We start from the raw sequence: 16,686 nt of genomic DNA, 5'->3' as shown, positions 1-16,686 counted from the left end.
CTCGTTGCCCTCTTCTCCTCCGCGCTGATATCTCCTCGTCTCTATTTTTTCCCGTCATTTTCCTCCTCGTTTCATTGCGACGAACAAACGCTCTTACGGCGTTCCTTGCGGGAGAATACCACCACGGCCATCACCCCGCGCCGAGCGCGTTGAGCTATAATAGTCATTCATAATGAGTCTTGCCAACCAGACCCAGTCTTTCCGCTTTTCCTCCTTCTCCTCCGCCTTCCAGGAACCATCTGGCAGACCACAAGGCCCTCCAGAGTCTGCTGGCACCAGCAAGCCCGCTCGGACACAGCACCCGCCTGTCTTCGACGCGTGGACGTCGAACGGCGTGTCGCCGAGACGCATCACCGAGGAAATAGTAGAGGGCGACGACGGTGGTGAGGCAAAATCTGTAACGTCTGCGCGCTCCCGACGCGTAGACGGCCACAAACGCGAAGAGAGTGATCTGACAAGTGCGTGTGCTGCACTAGCGTTTTCGCATTGATCTGCTGTCTAACTTTATCACTCCTCCGTCATTGCCTTTCTGCACCGGTGTCCTCTTTTTCTTCAGTCGCAGGCACTATCTCCAACCAGCTCACATACGTCCCGCGCAGAGACAAGGCATCTCAAGTACTTGGCATCCCCCATCGCGCCTCAATGGAACCAGTCAGCGTCCACAAGCGCAATTCTATTATGTCAACGCGTTCGGCAGGAAACAACCCCCCTTCTCCGTCTTTTACGCCTACTATGCCTCTTGCTAGTCTTTACGTCGTCAGTGGTCTGCCGAAACGGCCGCAGACATGGACGCTCGCAGACCCGGACGCGGTTATGGGACTCACCCACTCCGACGGCGCAGTGGGCCGCTGGTGGAGAGCTGAGGTCCTCGGTAGCACCGTTAGTCCCGGTATCGGGGGTGGAAAAAAGAAGAAAACGATGAAGGGTACAGAGACTACAAAGGGCCCGGGTGCGCTGTCGAAGCAAGAGACAGCAAAAATGTTGAGCAAGACTTTGAAGGTGCGTTAGGCGATAGGCATTTTCTTACTTTCAAGGTTAAGGGCCTAAATAAGCTCTAACGCAATTTGCAGCTCTCCTTCACGCGCGAAGTCGAAATTATTGCTTCTACGCTACAACCCGCATCAACTGTGCATACGTTCACATTCAACCTTCCCGCGCCTTCTACCCCTCTTGCGCCGCCTTCCACCCTCGGGTTTTCCGGACTCAGAAACTCAGTTTTGAGTTCGTCCACAACTGATAACCGATATTCAAATGCGCTCGCCTCGTATGGTACATTCCCGTACTCTTACGCTGATACAAATGCACGCCCTTCGTCGGCTTACCTGGGACCGAGCAGCGTCTCGGCGCTGGACACAAATGTTGGTACTGCTGCAACTTCTCCGGACCTTGGTGGTGCAGGTACAGAGGGCCGTGGTGCTGGTAGCGTAACATACCACGGTGTATGCTTGACCGTCTGGTCGCATGCCGACGCAGAGCGCAGTGCCGCCATCCGCCGTACGTTGGAGACTGGTGGCCGATCTCGCAAGGAAAGCGCACAGAGTGCGGTTGCGAATCGCCTCAAGGCACTCCGCGCTGATATGGATCCGGCGCAACTCGCGCGGCGTTCAGTCCGCAGCTCACGTAAAGGGCCATGGAGCGTAGCAGATGGCGAGACTGACGGAGAATCCGAAGTTGGTGATGCGATTAGTGAGAGCGAGTTTGAGGTTGCGAGCTCGGCACATGGACCGGGCGAATCCACTCTTTTCTTGACAGGCGATACCGTATTCTGGCTGCCTTATGCTTTGAGTACGCAGTCTCTTCCAATTCACTTGAGCTCTTTTGATACGTGTTTTGTAGCTCTGGTTTCTAGACACCCGATCTATGACCTTATGCGCGACTATCTCACTCTTTCTTGGGCGCGTTTCAGTAAGGACGTCGCGTCGCACACTCTGCAAATCTCCAAGATATTATCCCATCCTGCTCCGAGAGCGGGAGAGATTGTCAGACTCGACGCGTCTCCCAAGGAGGGCGGGGATAAAGGCGATGGTAGTCTGGAGGTAGTCGCTCGTTTCCCTGGCGGTCTCGATTTCGGAAGAGGCCTTGTTGATATCAATGTAAGAAGCTCACCCTTCCTCCGATTGATCGGATGATGCTAAACGGTCTCTTCAGTTCACTATGTGGCCACTATTTAAATGCCTTAATATTGATAATATTCTTAGTATTTGCGAAATTGCTCTTGCACCCACTGGGCGAATTCTCTTCTTTTCTCGGCACCCTGCAATGCTTGGAGTATGTATCGTTTAGCTCGCCATTCTTAGTTGTATACCTAACTAAAATTCCATTGTTCTACAGATTGCAGTAGCAACTATTAAATATCTAGTAGAGTTGCGTGGATGGAACGGCATTGCGCTTCCGGCTGTTCACGCTAGAGATGCTCGAATTTACATCGAGGACCCTGGTCCGTGGATCATAGGTATGGCATCTGAGATGCGATATGCCGTTCGACCTCCCGCGGAGGTTTGTGTTTGCGACCTGTACGTGCCATTTCTCTTTCTGCAAGCGAATGACTCGACATGACTGGTGAAATTACAGTGACATAAACTACCTTAACTGTGCTAGCCCTCCTCCTGGTTGTCTTTCTGCTAAACAGCAAAGGGACAGGTACAGGCAGAAACTCCTAGCGGCATTCGGAGAATACTATCACCCCGATCACTCGGTGCCTATGTAAGCACCCTTGATCTTAATGGAAAAAAATGAGTTGTTCTGATTTCTTATTCTTGAACAGAGAATTCAAGGAAGCCTTCCCTGGAGGACGTTTCCGCCCAATTTGCAAGATCCAGGCAAAGAGGGGTGCTTCGTCGTCTGTGATCGCGGAGAGCGTGAAAGCTCCGGAGTGGTGGCATTCTACGAAGATTATACAGGCTTTCGATCAAGTCTTGCAGGATAAGTTCAAGAAGCCCTCACTCTTCAAGCGTATCTCCTCCTTCGGTCAATACAAACGTCCTCTGCGCCTGAGCGGCGCCGAACAGCAAGTACAAAACTCAATACGCAAACGCGCCACTGCGTTCGTCGATGCGCGGGACGACCTTGAGACGAAGATTGGTCGTCTTTCGAGGCGTCTCAACTTCTTGATGACGGAATCTGATTTGTGGCGTGATAAGTTTGTGTCGTTCGAACAGTTTGCGGAGAAGTTGAGCAATGAGGCGACGGATTTGAGGACGAAGATTAATAAGGAGCAGAGGGAGAGTAAGCGCTTGACGGGGTTGGTGTCGCTTACTGCGGCGGAGAAGAATAAACTGGAGAGCCGTGCGTTGTCTTCCATTTCTTTTTTTTTTTTTTTCGCCTGATAACCGGTTTTGATTCTTACCACTTTTGTTCGTTGTGTAGAACTTCGTGAGACGGAAGCAGCTCACAGAGACGCCAGGATCGAACTTGAGAACATGCGCTTGGCAATGGAGAAGATGGAAGAAGAACGTACAGAGCTCGTTCACGAAGTCGAACTACAGATCGAACGTGCCCTCCAATCAATGTCCATGTCTGTCGAAATGACCGACTCCGAAGAAGATGGGTCACAGCTTGACGGGAACGAAGATGGCTCGTCGCGTTCTCCTTCCAAAGCAGGATCAAGACGTTCGAGCAACGCTACGCGTTCTCCACTTCGCACGCAGAGCATTGACTCAGCTACGCTTGCGGGTACGGCTGAGAATGAGGAGATTACCAAGCACTCGATGGAGACGACGACGATTACAGAGGAAGAGGAGGAACAGCAGGCGGCGTCGACGGGTATGAATATTGATGCTACTGCGCCGCCTGTGGATCGATCGCAGGATGCTATGGTTGCTGTTGATGAGGGAATACACTCGAATACTGATCGGATTACGCAATCTATGCTTCAGATTCAACAGAAGGTAAACCAAACTCGTCCTCTCATTGTTTCGCAATAATGATTATATACTCATTTGTTTCGTGCATAGCTCGAAGCTTTGGCTCATCCTCGTGTGGCACAATGGCGTCCTTCACTGGACAGTGAGACTGAGGGCAGTGATAGCGGAAAGACAAAGAAACGTCGTTCAATCGGGTACGAAAGCGGTACGAACACGAATAGATCAAGAAGTAATACCGTTTCCTCGTCACAAACGACTACGCGTGCCAGCAAGGTTAAAGCATCTGCAGCAAAACGGGACAAATCTATGACTCCCAAGGCCGCCGAGTCACCTGCCAAGATCCCACAGGCTATGCCGAAAGATAAGCAGGACCAGGACCAAAATCAGAAACATGGCCAGGAGGAGCCTTTGGAAACTATCGCGCAGGAGACTAGTCCTGTTTCCCCCGCCACGCTCAGTCCAGCAATATCGAACGTTCCTACAACGCCCTCGGTTACGGTCGCGCCCACAGAAGACTCCGATACGGACTTCCAGAGTGCATATTCTGCAAGCCCACGGGAGAGTTACTGCAGTCATGAAGACAATGCACCCCACAAGAACGTGGGCAATTCAAGGAAGAACGCATTGTCAGCTGAGTTCGTCAATGACGACGACGACATTGTTTTGAAAGAACCATCCTCCCTCACGAGCCGTATGAGGGACAGAGCGTCTAGTGGTGCTACGGCAAAGGCCTCCGGCGGGCGTGTGTTTATTTCTCATTCAGAGCACATCTGAGTTTCTTTCTCTGTTCGCTCTATTCATTCATTTTACATTATTTTATCGCTTTTTTATACCACCAATGTACAAAAAAACAGCTGGCTCCACCAAGCAGTCAAGCAGTCTTGTCTACCCCCCATTCATTCAAACTTATCCTGCTCCGTCCTCTGCAATTTACCCAATACCTTCCTTCGATTGGCTGGCTATCTGGTTTTATTATTGGATTTCTGTCACGCGAATATCCGCTCATCTATGCGCTCTAATTCCTTCGTTTTATCCTTACAATGCGGATATATTTCATACATAAGATACCGGAATAAATATATACTCAATCGTTGGATGTTACCTTTTCATCGCTCTAGTCTGCGACGTGCGTTGAACGACATGACGACAGCTTTGACTTGTTCAAAGAACCATTCCTTCGAGCCAGAGTCCTGGATGATGACAAATCTGTCTTGTTCATGACCAGCCTTGCTGACGAATCGTATCCCGGTTGATTCGCCTTGGACACCTGCGATGGTCGTTAATGGCATCTCCCAGTGCAAATGTAAACCTCTAGACGAGAATGAAAGGATCCGCGCGTTCGTCAACAAGATAATGTTGTCTGATCCCAGATTGTCTTGAGAGATCAAGTTGTAAGCTACATCAAATTCAACTCCAGCAATCTGGCTCCTTTCACGCACCAATGTGAGCAATGTAATAATCCTTGCGATATACTCCGTCTGAAAGATCTCGCATCCACGACTGGCCTACAGCTTTACGCGGAGAATATGGCTCCAATACACCATCCGCAGGAACTTGGCGTGGCTTTTTTTACACGTTAGTGGGTACAATCAGCTGCACGTTCTCAACACTCACCTTGCGAACGCGATCTCGCTGAGGAGCGTCAAAGACCGTCGTTGTATTACGGACACCTTGAACGTCATATCAGTAATAAATCATTATTCAATTATTAGACGCTCTATCCCACCTTCGGCAACGTTCGATGCTAGATCGAAAACACCGACGACGGGTTTCGTAACGACACTTAAAAAAGTACGTGAGTCTCAATATCAAAGTAATAGCCGCATACAGACTGTACTTACCCAACAAATCCTTTGCCCATACCCTTGAAGAACCCAAGAGCACCCTCGGCGTCAGCCCCCTCAAGTGGCTTCATCTATGCGTCAAGTAAGGCACAGTTATACATACAATGCAGATAGCCACCTACCAGGACCCCTTCGACTCCGCTTGCAACGCTGCTGGCGAATGCTCCCGCTCCTGAGGCGACACCGGTACTAGTTAAGATGTGATGAGGTCCTATGTCGAAGAAATCTCTGTGGCAAAACAGGATCTTACAGTGCATGTCTTGGTTTATTCCTACGTTGGTTCATCCGCCGTTTTGCCTGGAAATCAGCATCAAGTGTCGCTGCACTTAGCCCTGAAATGATAAGAGGTTTAGCTTTGAGCAGTCCGGCCTCTCTCAGGATCACTTACCTTTCCCGACGCTCGACGTAATCTTTGTCATGCTGTCTGAGAGACCGAAAATTGTTTTCTTCACAAAGCTCGCCGCTCCCTGAAACTTGATGAGAAATGTTACTTTACGCATTGATGCAAACAAACTCACCTTAGCTAAACCGATACCGAGCTCGCCACCACCGCGTTGCACGACACCATGCCATGGCTCGTAGAAAATATCCGCGACTCCAGAGCTCACGTTTGTGAATAAACCGACTGGATTCCCGAGGAAGTCTGCTGCACCAAGTACGCGATATATTTGACGTAGCACTTCCTGTCGGTAGTGGTAAAGTATTCGAGACTGGAACTCTGGCAGCGTAAGACGAACGTCCGTTATTCCTAGGGCATTCAATTGCAGTTCGATCCCTTCAGCATTAGCCAACGTCATAGTCAGGACGTTCAGTACAACCGCCAATGGGTTTCTGCTTGTCACACTGCAGGTAACGCGATTGTAAACATGCATTACCCAAAAAAGAAGGAAACCTTACGCTTGCGCTTGGGCATCGTCACCAGATGGATTGATATTTCGCACAAATGATACGGAAAGGAATATCGGTTGCAACTCAAGGACTTCGAAATAGACATCTTGCCCAGGTTGTACCGGTTGCGGTTCTGGAACCTTGTCTGTGTCGAGAACCAAAACGCTAAAAGAGCATGTTAGAATTACGAACACATTTACTGTTGGGAGGCTTGCCCTTCTTCTTCCGTCTCCCAGGTGACACCTTCCAACTTCGTCAGATCCAGAATTGCGTATAAGAAGCCCTCATCAATCTGAATTGTGAGAGCCTGTAACAAGATAGATGCATATTTGACAAAAAGAACTCCATGCGCTGTAGTAAAATGTGAGATCGGCAAGGCTTGGAACAGGGGACCGACAAACCGCTATCATTCAAGATGATCACTGATGCTTGGACAGTTGGTAAAGCAGCTAGACTCCTGTCTTCTTTGGCAATAGGCGTAGGCTGCAGAAGAACGGGGAAATATGCGTCGTGTAACTGGTTGTCGATTTGCAACGTTCCAATTGCTAAATTGGCGGACTGTGCGACAGGGCTGTTGTGATACTCTAGCTTGACGTTCTGGGTTGAGATATATACGACTTCAATCAGACGCTTGTTCAAAAGAGAGATACCAAGTCCTTTAAAGTCGAGGGTGACAGATAACGTAGGCGGTATTTCTTCCTGAACAGCCTCAAACTCCTGAGTCGTTGCTATGGAGTCGCTACGGGATAAATTTGCTCCTGAGTTGAGACGTCTGGGCTTGTAGATGCTAGTTTCCTCGCGGTAATCGGTAATAGTCAAAAGTTGCGATGGACCATCGGCACGAACATCAAGGGCAATTGTACCGCCATTGTGCTAAGGACGGTAGATAATAGTGAGTGATGCAAGAAAGAAGTTTGTTCAGTGTAACGCACTCGCAGCGGTGGGAGGACACCGATCTCCATGATGTCGATCTTACGAGCCCGCTTGTTGCAGCTGAGATACAGCTTCTTCTTTTCCATAGCTGGGAAGTCCCAAGCATAGGGCAGACGGCTGTCGGCGGTCACCTTATATACGCATCCTTTCTCCGGCCTCTCATGCACCTCGTCCTGGATAATAGTCAATTTTACCAATGGAGATATATGACTTGTGCATGACTGACGATTTGGCCAATAGTGACTTCGTGACTACTCTGGTTTTCAATCATGAACGGCCATGGTCCTTCATGGGCAGAAAGAATAACAAATATCGTTGCCTTGTCGAGAACGACATTCGCATCCACCAAGTGAACTTGCTCCGACGTTGAGCCTGCGGGGCGCATGCGTACATGCACAGTCCCAATGGCTTCCATGTTGATCGGGGAACTCCTGTGAACAGATACAAATCCATGGATATCCTTGTAACAGCATGACAATAACGTACCAAATGGTGTTTAAGCCCGGATAGGCTATTGTCAACAACCTGCGATCCTCAAGGCGCATGAAGTGCAGGGGTGCTCGATCCCCAGGATTGAGTTCACCAGACGGTGGTGCAGCAACCTCACGGAACTGGATCGGTTGCGGAAGCTTGTTGTAGATGAAGAAACGCGGTGTGAGCTCAATGACTTTCGACAGCTTGTATTTTCCAGTTCCCTCCGCCCATGAGAGCCCAACATTTATTTCCGCTTTCTGGTTCACGTGGGGAATGACCATAGCTGCCTCCGCACTGGGTGCATCAAATCGCATCGTCTTTATAGATCGGCTGTTAGGCACATGGAGGAGACTGAAAACAGATCTATCGCACCTGTGACCAGCTGGACTCGCCGACTTTGAAGACAAACTCATTCCCTTTCCTGTTGATATGAGACAAAACTAGATAATGATTGCGTCAAGCCCATCAGCAATGAAGAGAAAACAAATCTTACGGAATGGAGTGCTCCTGGTCAAGTCATCTAATCCTGGGGTGAGCAAAGCCTCCACGAGATGAAAAGATTTGTTAACGTACCTCGTGACACAGGTCCGGCGACGTCCCTGTGCAGCCCAGCAGAGCGAACGCATTTCACGCCAAAGGGAAGGCCTGTCTTGTTAACAACAATAAATGGGCTGTAAATCTGAACTTTGAATGCTCCACCAGCATCCGGGAATTTGCTATTAGGTAGTATAAGAGGCTTGTAATCCAACACAAATAAGATGTACTAACATGTAATTGAGCATCAAGTTTAACTTCCTTCCCTGGGGATCTGCTAGAGAAATTTGGTGCTCCTGGTCGAATTCAAATCTCCTGTCGGCGTTTATGATAGTGAAGTCACTGGCTTTGAACACTGTTTTATTCCTTAATCAGCATTATGCTAGTAGAGAAATGAGATAACAAACCGGTGTCTTCAATTGTAACGCTGAGTAGAACTAAATGGCTGAGTTCGACAGAGTGAACTGGTGTATTTCCACCCTTCCTAAGGAAACTATTCCAATTGTGGTTCGTATCCTTGTCGAACACCTTGTAACGGATATCGAAAGGTAGAAGGTTTTCTAGTTCTATAGGTGCTCGAAGGTTCAATTTCATCTCAGGATAATCTCTTCACAAGGCCATCAGACTGAATACACTGTCGTGAAGGGACTCCGCTAACGCACCTTGACTGCGAAGACCAGACGGGACAGACAGTAAAGTGGAACGGTGCTTCCTTGCGATCCGTGTGAGGACAGCGAACTGTAAGACCGCTCGTGTGTCTAACATCGCGGAAATCCTCCCACTTCATCGGTTGCGACCACCTATAACCGAAACCAGCTTTTGGAGATGGAGATGAATCTCATTCAAGTTACGAGAAGAATACCAAACCTGCTCACCATCAGGCTGAATCCTGATTCTGTTTTGTATGACTGCTTCTATCGGCAAGACATAGTCGTCGCCTGGAACTGCAAGGAAAACATTAGACTAGCGTTGCACCGTACCTCTTCTCAGACATACCTATTTTTTCAATGGGATAAACAGGATGTCCAGTATCATCGACCAAGGTGATTTCCAAGGGATAAAATGTCTGGTTTTCTACCTTGTAAGTCGAGCGAAGAGTGACAATCTTGACATTATCTTTGGTCACGATCTCACACATGAGTTTGCTATAACCAGTCCTTGTCCGTGGCCTTAAGGAGTATATGAATTGTCCTTCTCTGTCGACAGGAACGCTACGAAGATTCTCCCATGGTTTTGCGTCAAACCTGACACCAATAGCATTCGAAGTAGACGACATCCCATCCTGAGATTAAACTTCAGTCAAATCTGCTCGACAAAATCAGTACAGCACGCAAACCTCTCTTGTTTTTCTCCAGTCGTCGAAACGCCAATCGATGGTAGAACCCTGATCGACCTTTATGGTGTTGGCGGAGCTGACGCTTGCATTGCCGTTGGAATCTGGCCACACATAGACTGGGCTTCCCGTTCTGTTACAAATGCGATAGGGTGCATAACTTCCTCTCGCTCGCTCAAGGACACGGTCCCCTTCTTTGTTCCATATATTCGCAGTAGTGATGGCCAGTTCAACGAAATTGGAGCTTACGTTGAGATCGAGGAGCTCTGTCGAAGAAAGATCCAAGGAGATGCCACCAGTCGATGCAATCTTGTGCATCTGTAACACCGTGGATTAATGGCAATCCTACACCTATATGAGGTACCACTTGCCTTTATCGAGAAGTTCCAGGGGTCGATTAGAGGTTCCCAGTGTGAGTTTTTCAGATTCCAATAATCAATCGTCAGTGGTATAGTAGTCCTCGCTTGAAGCTAAAGAATCGCGATAATCAGGAATTCATAGGGGTTGCGAATATCGGAACTCCTCACCTGCGTTGACCAGTCATTTACAGAGACAGTGAATGCTTTGGCTGTCATGTGGAGCACGGGGGCTTCATGTAGGTCACCGATAAGCACTAATCGAAGACCTTGGAACGATGCCTCCATCTAAAAAAGATGTAAATAATCTGTATAGAAGGTTTGGTCCGAATGTCGAACCTCTTCAGTGGACATGATAACTTTCGCCGCCAAGTTCGATCTGGATCGGGTAGGAGAGAATCTTGTCATGGAAGACGAGCTTTTCCGGCCATCTCCTGCTTTGCTTCTTGCCGCAACTGCATTCGCTGCATTATCAAATGCAGCTTGCTTCGTCTCTTTTGTATCAACGTCGTCCGTGCCCGAGAACAGAGCCAGAGCTTTGTTGGCAATGGCCGTAATAAGCAAGATGTCTCGATATGACGCCCTGAAGACGAATTCCTGTTCCACGACTATGTTAATACCAGTGAACTGTTTGTTCCATTCAGAGCGGCTCTCTGAAGCTAGTTTGATGTCAACATCATCCAGGAATCGGACGGTCTCTGCTTGTTTGTTCATGCGCAGAAGAGACATTCCTAATCGGGACATGTCGAGCACCATGGCATTCTGGATCATACGTATCAGTTTTCAACAGCCAGTCCCATCGAGAGACACGAAGTACGTACTTGCTGTGATAAGGAAAGGCGGGACAATGAAAGCCTCACGGCCTGCGTGTCGCTCTTCTGATCGTCCTCCAAAACGCTGATCAGTGTATCGTACAGGTCAAAGCGGAAGCTAAGCAACGGAGGTGGCTGAGGTTCGTTTCCGGAGGGCTTCACTGGTTCCTGCATAATCTTGGGCTGATCCTCTGACCCTGATTTTTCTGAGCTGAATGCGCTGAGGAAGAAATTGGACAGAGCAAAGATGGGTTCGATAGAAAATATAATATGCGGAGAATCTATAGTCGCAACGATCTGTGAAGCTGAATTTGACCCTCCGGAAGAGGTGAATAGACAATGGAATTGATCGCGTCCATGGTCGGCGGCAGGAATAATTTCCCTAAATTTTGTCGGTCCAGGTCTGATGTTGTTCATCGTGAAAGCCTTGATCCAGAGCTGGCTTTGCAAAGCACCACTGGTTCGCATGTCCAACGTCATTGTTGTACCGGACAGCGTAAACTTTGTGATCCCGTGCGACTTGAGATCGCTTTCCGATATAGCACCTGAGTCATATAGATGCAGATTTACGGCTTGCATCGTCACAACTAGATCAACCTTCTTCGAATCCACCTGGCCGGAGGGAGGCAGTGTCGGGCTCAGCTCTGGTAAGAGATTCGCTTGAGACTCTGACTGAGCACTTTGAACATGCTGCTGAAGTTGAGGCGCTTCTATTTGGCTTTCCGATGACCCGGAGAATACACCTGGTATTGCTTGGGAGAGTGTAATTAATCTGCAGTACTGCAGCTCCGTTAACTTAAGATTGACATCCGATATGCGGACCATTGTCTAATTTCCAATATTTAATGATAGTGAATAGTGACAAGAACGATTTTCGTACCTTGAACTCCGCAGTGTCTGCCTTCGGGTCATAACTACCAGCTCCTGCCTGCGTTATCTCCGTAGAAACATTCACGTCATCAATGATATTGAGGCGCGCTTTGCCTTCCTCGAAAAACAGTGAGGTAAGCTGTATTCCGTTAAGGCTCCCGGTAATGAGCTGCGTAGAGCTGTCGAACTCATTTTGAGTCGACAGTTCCCCAAGTCTTAGAACAAATACGTCCTCTAGATGAGTCGGGTCCACTGGGAAGACCACTATGGGCGACCGGACGCTTAAATGAAAAGCCATTCGCTCCACCTGGGCCGCTCGCTGTACCGCTACCTCCGTGGCGGCATCGTATAGTCCCTTTAAGCGAGCGAACTTCATCAAGAAGAGATACATGCTGTTGAGTGGAGCCTCGAGGAAATGAAGCTTCAGTGAGCCAGTCGTCAAGTTTACAGAAGAATTGATGCCTTTCTGTATGGCTTCTGCTGGGCTGAACGATTCGTACCGAAGTTCCGCAAGTTCATCACCCTTGATCGAAAGTAAATGTTTGAACTCTGGTGACCTCGTTTGTATGGGAGAGTCATCTGTGAGCTTCAGGCTGCCCAAACGTGCGATAACAACCAGCCCATTTTCTTCTAGATCAACGTCCACGTTTGCCGTGGAGAGGGACATTGTCGCAATACTATCCGACTTTTCAAGTAACAAAACTGTATGGCATAACATGAGCTAAAACCGTCCCGATGAGATTTCTGGATTTTACCTTGGAATTCGGCTAATTTCGCTCGGACACGGATTCGTTCGGGAGATCGCTGAGATGATTGTTCCTCCTTAGGTTGCACACCTTGTGCAGACGTTTCCTCAACTTGTGCTGTTGTACTTCCATTTCGGCTTGGGACGAATGTCGTCATGATATAGTCATACAGCGAAAGTACATGCTCTGGTACAGCGCGTACAACAAAGGTTGTTAACGTGACGTCTACAGATTGATCGTAGCCATCGTATATCGTCAAAAAATCCGGTGATGCTTTCTGAGCACGGCGATAAGCCACGTTCATTAGATTTGCACCCTCGGAAGTATCGGATTCTGTCGAGACAAGAAGAAGCGGATCATAGCCAGCGGGTGAACTCTTCAAGTCGATTGCTCTGTTAGCAAGTTAGATCGATCAATATCCAGAAGTGTGTATACAACAATCTCACTTGAGGTCGATGTCAACCTTCATTTCGTATTTCGCCAGGACAAAGTTGAGTAGAAAATGATCCAATGCTAGATTACCCAGCGCTCTCTCTGAACCATCTTCCGCAGTCCGAGATATCGTCGCTTGCAACGAATCAACTCGGAATGAAAGTTCAAACTGGTGCTGTCGAATATCGGAAAGCTACGAGAACTACTGTCAGCAAAGACCTCAATGTCTTAGGGAATCAGAAATCTCACCTCCTTGGCAGCTATTCCTGATGCATCCGATTCTTCCTCGGATTCTTTTACAGATACATCGTCAACGACATACTCGGCTTGTCCGCTTCCAAACAGCTCCACAGAAGGCTGAAAAGCAGGTTTATCACGTCTACCCGCCTGGGACGCATTCGAGTCATCATCGAGCCGCGGAAGAGACACATCGAGTAATCGCATAAGCGTCTTGTATTTGCTATCTGAGAAGTTGACATGGAGGTTCGGGAGTCTGCCGGACATCTTCAAACGAGCAATACTGCGAGCTGAGGGAACAATAGAGTTCTGGGCCAGTAAGTCGATATTCACGCGTTCTAGCAGATGTAACCTTGGGTCAGGCTCCTCGGCTTGCAAAGCTGAACGACAAGCATCGAGACTATCGCCGATTACAAACTAAGAAATATTAGATGGGTTTTCGCCAATCAAACCAGTATAACATACCTGAGCTGCAACGAGCTTTACTGAGTAGTTGTCGTACATCATCGACTCGAGCTGCTTGTAGTCCTCATCCGTGTACTTGGTCTTCCGCTTCTTTTCAATCTCTCTGATGGTTTCTTTACTTGCCAGTGTACTTTCCACGAGAACACGTCCTGCATCTATCACCAGGTGGTTACAGTGCTTAGACGTTACACTGCAAGTTTCACGTCAGTATATAACGAAACATGACTTGTACTTGGATCGAAACAACCTTTCTGGAATGATTATGATCGGGGCATGCATGTCAAGTCGAAGATCAACGGTCTTATGCGTCTCCAAGGCATATTCCAACCCAGCACGAGTTTCCTTCTGGATTCCTCCCAAGGTCTCTCCAGCTACACTCTGTGTAGAAAATAAGTAACTAGCTCAGAGGAACGAAACAAACCTTCCATACCAGTAGTGCTTCCACAGACTGTAGCTGACTCTCTGGGGGCTTGAAAAATGCGACAATCGCCTCAACGTATCCCCTCTGATATAGGATCTCCATTGATCGTAGTTTGACGGTCAGGCCATTATCAGCGCGTTCGTCCAAAGGCTTGAACTCGTATTTCATATAGAAGAATGCATCTTCAGATGGATCTCCACTGCCTTCCGAAGACTCGGGCTGGCTCTTCGGTTTCTCGCTCTCCTTGACGTGTACGATCTGCTTGTACAAGTCATTTGTAGTGGTGCCATCAAACACGCGGAAGTTTCCTAACGAAAGAGAAGCTTCGAAGTTGTCGCGGCGTTGCACTCCACCCATATCAAAGGAATCAAAGACAAGTGACACAATATCACTTGAACCGTCCGACGGACTTCGTTTGAGACGAAACGAGCCCTGTTTAAGGTGCACCTTTGCACGAGTAGAGATCGTCTCGCGTGAGGGATCGAACGCTTCAGCAAGCTCAGCTCTCTCGTCGTAATCAAGGAATTCGTTCAACCCCTTCTTCTCTTCCTCCGTCATCTGGTCGAGAGATTTGGGCGTATCGTTAGTTGTGCCCCACAGCCAGGATGACCAGCTCTGTTGCTTTTTCTTGTTCTGTTCCAACACCCTGGCAGCACTCTTATCCTTCTTTAGTTGAGACCGTGCAATAGAACGGTAGAATCGTATATCATTGTACGACAACTTCCGCTCCAGCGAGGCGAGATCGTTGACGATTTCCTGGGTTTCCCGTCAACCACCCCCTCTCGGAGGAAGAAACATGAATCTGATGCGTACCTCACTCTTATTTTCCAATTCTTTCTGCTTGAAGAGGTCGACATATCGATGTCGCTCATCACGGCGAGTCCGGAAGTGCTCCCAAGTCCATCTTACGTGTTTGTCATGGACCTCTTCCCGAATGGCAACAGTTGCAAACTTCCATAAAGCTTTGGACTTGTTCGCCTCGAATTCGGACTCATCTGGACGATATTTCCGGTACTTCATCAAAGATAGTCAGTGGCCTGTGTGCAGGATAAATGGGTATCATAGTATACCTTGTGTTGCCTCACAAAAATATGATACTCGTCCGCCAGCGAGATGACGTCGCGGTATTGGTGATTATCCAGATTAAACCCTAACTCATTGAACAGTAGTTGGGCATCATAGTGAGGTTGGCCATTATTTCCCCATTGCTTATTCAGGATTACCTGAGATAGTCAAAAGTGAGCACAACTCTGAGGCAGATCCTTGTTATATGACGACATACACGTCCTTCACCAGAGACCGGTCGTAGGATAAACTGATGCTCGACAGGGTGTGCATCGGAAGATATCTATATCTGGATTTAGAAAAGGTCCCGATCTGCAGGAGTTGATGAGACAAACCAAGTCCCTGAATAGTTTCTTCGACTTTTCGTAGTCTAGGCCAGCGATACTTTCAGAATCGGTATTGAAATAGACTGCCAGCGAATCCAGAGTGGCAAGCTGAAGGTTCTTAGATGAGTGGACATTAATCTACAAAGATTTACATACCTTATGGATAGATTGTTCAGAAGCATCCAGATACTTGGGTTTCCAATCCGCATCTACGGATACTGCTGATAGTCCAGCTAGCGTAATTCCAGCTGCAAAGGGATGCTACGACGTCGGGAAATGAGCGTATTGACCGTACGAAAGAAGCACTCGACTTACCGCGGGCACAGTCTGTTTGTCTTCATAACGTAAATGGATATTCTTAATTTTCACTTGTACGTTATTGACAATTCGTGCGATGATTGAGTTGAAGTATCCGGCCCCGAAAGAAGACGACTCTATGTGTCACAATTCGCTGTTTAGAATGATACTCCCGATAGAGATCGCTAGCATTTGTGCGCACCTGATACCTCTCCTCCCATCCGGAGCGCTTCTGCTCGTTCGAGACGTTCTTGTTTCAATTGCTGCTCCCTCCTCTCTTCATCTTCGCGACTGTATGCCGTTGCCGACGAGGCAGCTATTAGGACTTGCACATCCTCGATTTCAATCACAACTGGTGTTTCCTTCTTCGTCCAATTAATGGAGAGCATGAAACGGCCAATACGACCTGGATAACAAACACATTAGCTCCTGTCTTACTCGAATGAACACTGAACACACCTTCAACTACTCCGAAGGGCAAGTCGAGTTTGTCCAACACGCTCTTCTTGAGGCTCAAATCCCGTAAATCAATATTGCCTGGAGAGCTGCACTGAGTATTTCTCTATATTGCATCTTGACAAGTGAGCATACCCTTGTTAATGCCGACCGACAACTGATCCTGCGACAGATTTTCTACATAGGCACCAATAAAGCTCATCAAGACCTATTGAGCCGCCACAATCGACGCGATTAACGGAATGTTGAATCATAGACGCGATTGTGCTTACCCTATGGACCCAAGGTTTTGCATAGCTAGCGAAATAATCCATGTTTCGTCGGCTATTGGGGT

The 16,686-nt window shown here is 48.2% G+C and overlaps 2 protein-coding genes across 2 annotated transcripts; one reads left to right on the top strand and one right to left on the bottom strand.

Annotated features, from left to right (window-relative positions):
• Nucleotides 1-4,757, top strand: FOMMEDRAFT_106299 (uncharacterized protein). The gene is made up of 10 exons (XM_007265499.1): nucleotides 1-458; nucleotides 557-999; nucleotides 1,071-1,785; nucleotides 1,837-2,093; nucleotides 2,149-2,268; nucleotides 2,332-2,513; nucleotides 2,572-2,703; nucleotides 2,765-3,285; nucleotides 3,367-3,887; nucleotides 3,954-4,757. Exons 1-10 carry the CDS (start codon nucleotides 173-175, stop codon nucleotides 4,635-4,637), a joined length of 3,861 nt encoding a protein of 1,286 aa, XP_007265561.1. The 5' UTR covers nucleotides 1-172; the 3' UTR covers nucleotides 4,638-4,757.
• A 212-nt stretch (nucleotides 4,758-4,969) lies between these two features.
• FOMMEDRAFT_133320 (vacuolar protein sorting-associated protein vps13) lies at nucleotides 4,970-16,666 on the bottom strand (the record flags this gene model as incomplete). Its single annotated transcript, XM_007265498.1, has 45 exons — nucleotides 4,970-5,238; nucleotides 5,303-5,426; nucleotides 5,478-5,533; nucleotides 5,590-5,645; nucleotides 5,705-5,778; nucleotides 5,830-5,896; nucleotides 5,958-6,039; nucleotides 6,096-6,174; nucleotides 6,226-6,550; nucleotides 6,605-6,760; nucleotides 6,811-6,946; nucleotides 6,997-7,468; nucleotides 7,528-7,701; nucleotides 7,755-7,959; nucleotides 8,015-8,319; nucleotides 8,375-8,442; nucleotides 8,496-8,522; nucleotides 8,576-8,718; nucleotides 8,771-8,891; nucleotides 8,944-9,143; nucleotides 9,199-9,352; nucleotides 9,412-9,480; nucleotides 9,533-9,818; nucleotides 9,873-10,187; nucleotides 10,241-10,339; nucleotides 10,397-10,513; nucleotides 10,565-10,987; nucleotides 11,047-11,865; nucleotides 11,918-12,609; nucleotides 12,663-13,045; nucleotides 13,100-13,278; nucleotides 13,335-13,739; nucleotides 13,788-13,977; nucleotides 14,035-14,165; nucleotides 14,218-14,964; nucleotides 15,022-15,222; nucleotides 15,279-15,431; nucleotides 15,491-15,556; nucleotides 15,609-15,707; nucleotides 15,756-15,860; nucleotides 15,915-16,033; nucleotides 16,099-16,302; nucleotides 16,356-16,433; nucleotides 16,488-16,560; nucleotides 16,625-16,666. The coding sequence occupies 45 exons, from the start codon at nucleotides 16,664-16,666 to the stop codon at nucleotides 4,970-4,972; spliced, it is 9,288 nt and encodes a 3,095-aa protein (XP_007265560.1).
• Between the last annotated feature and the right edge of the window lie 20 nt (nucleotides 16,667-16,686).

The sequence above is a fragment of the Fomitiporia mediterranea genome, assembly GCF_000271605.1.
Source record: "Fomitiporia mediterranea MF3/22 unplaced genomic scaffold FOMMEscaffold_5, whole genome shotgun sequence".
Taxonomy (NCBI): domain Eukaryota; kingdom Fungi; phylum Basidiomycota; class Agaricomycetes; order Hymenochaetales; family Hymenochaetaceae; genus Fomitiporia; species Fomitiporia mediterranea.
Note: the sequence above shows the minus strand (reverse complement) of the source record. Positions and strands in the feature narration are given on the sequence as shown.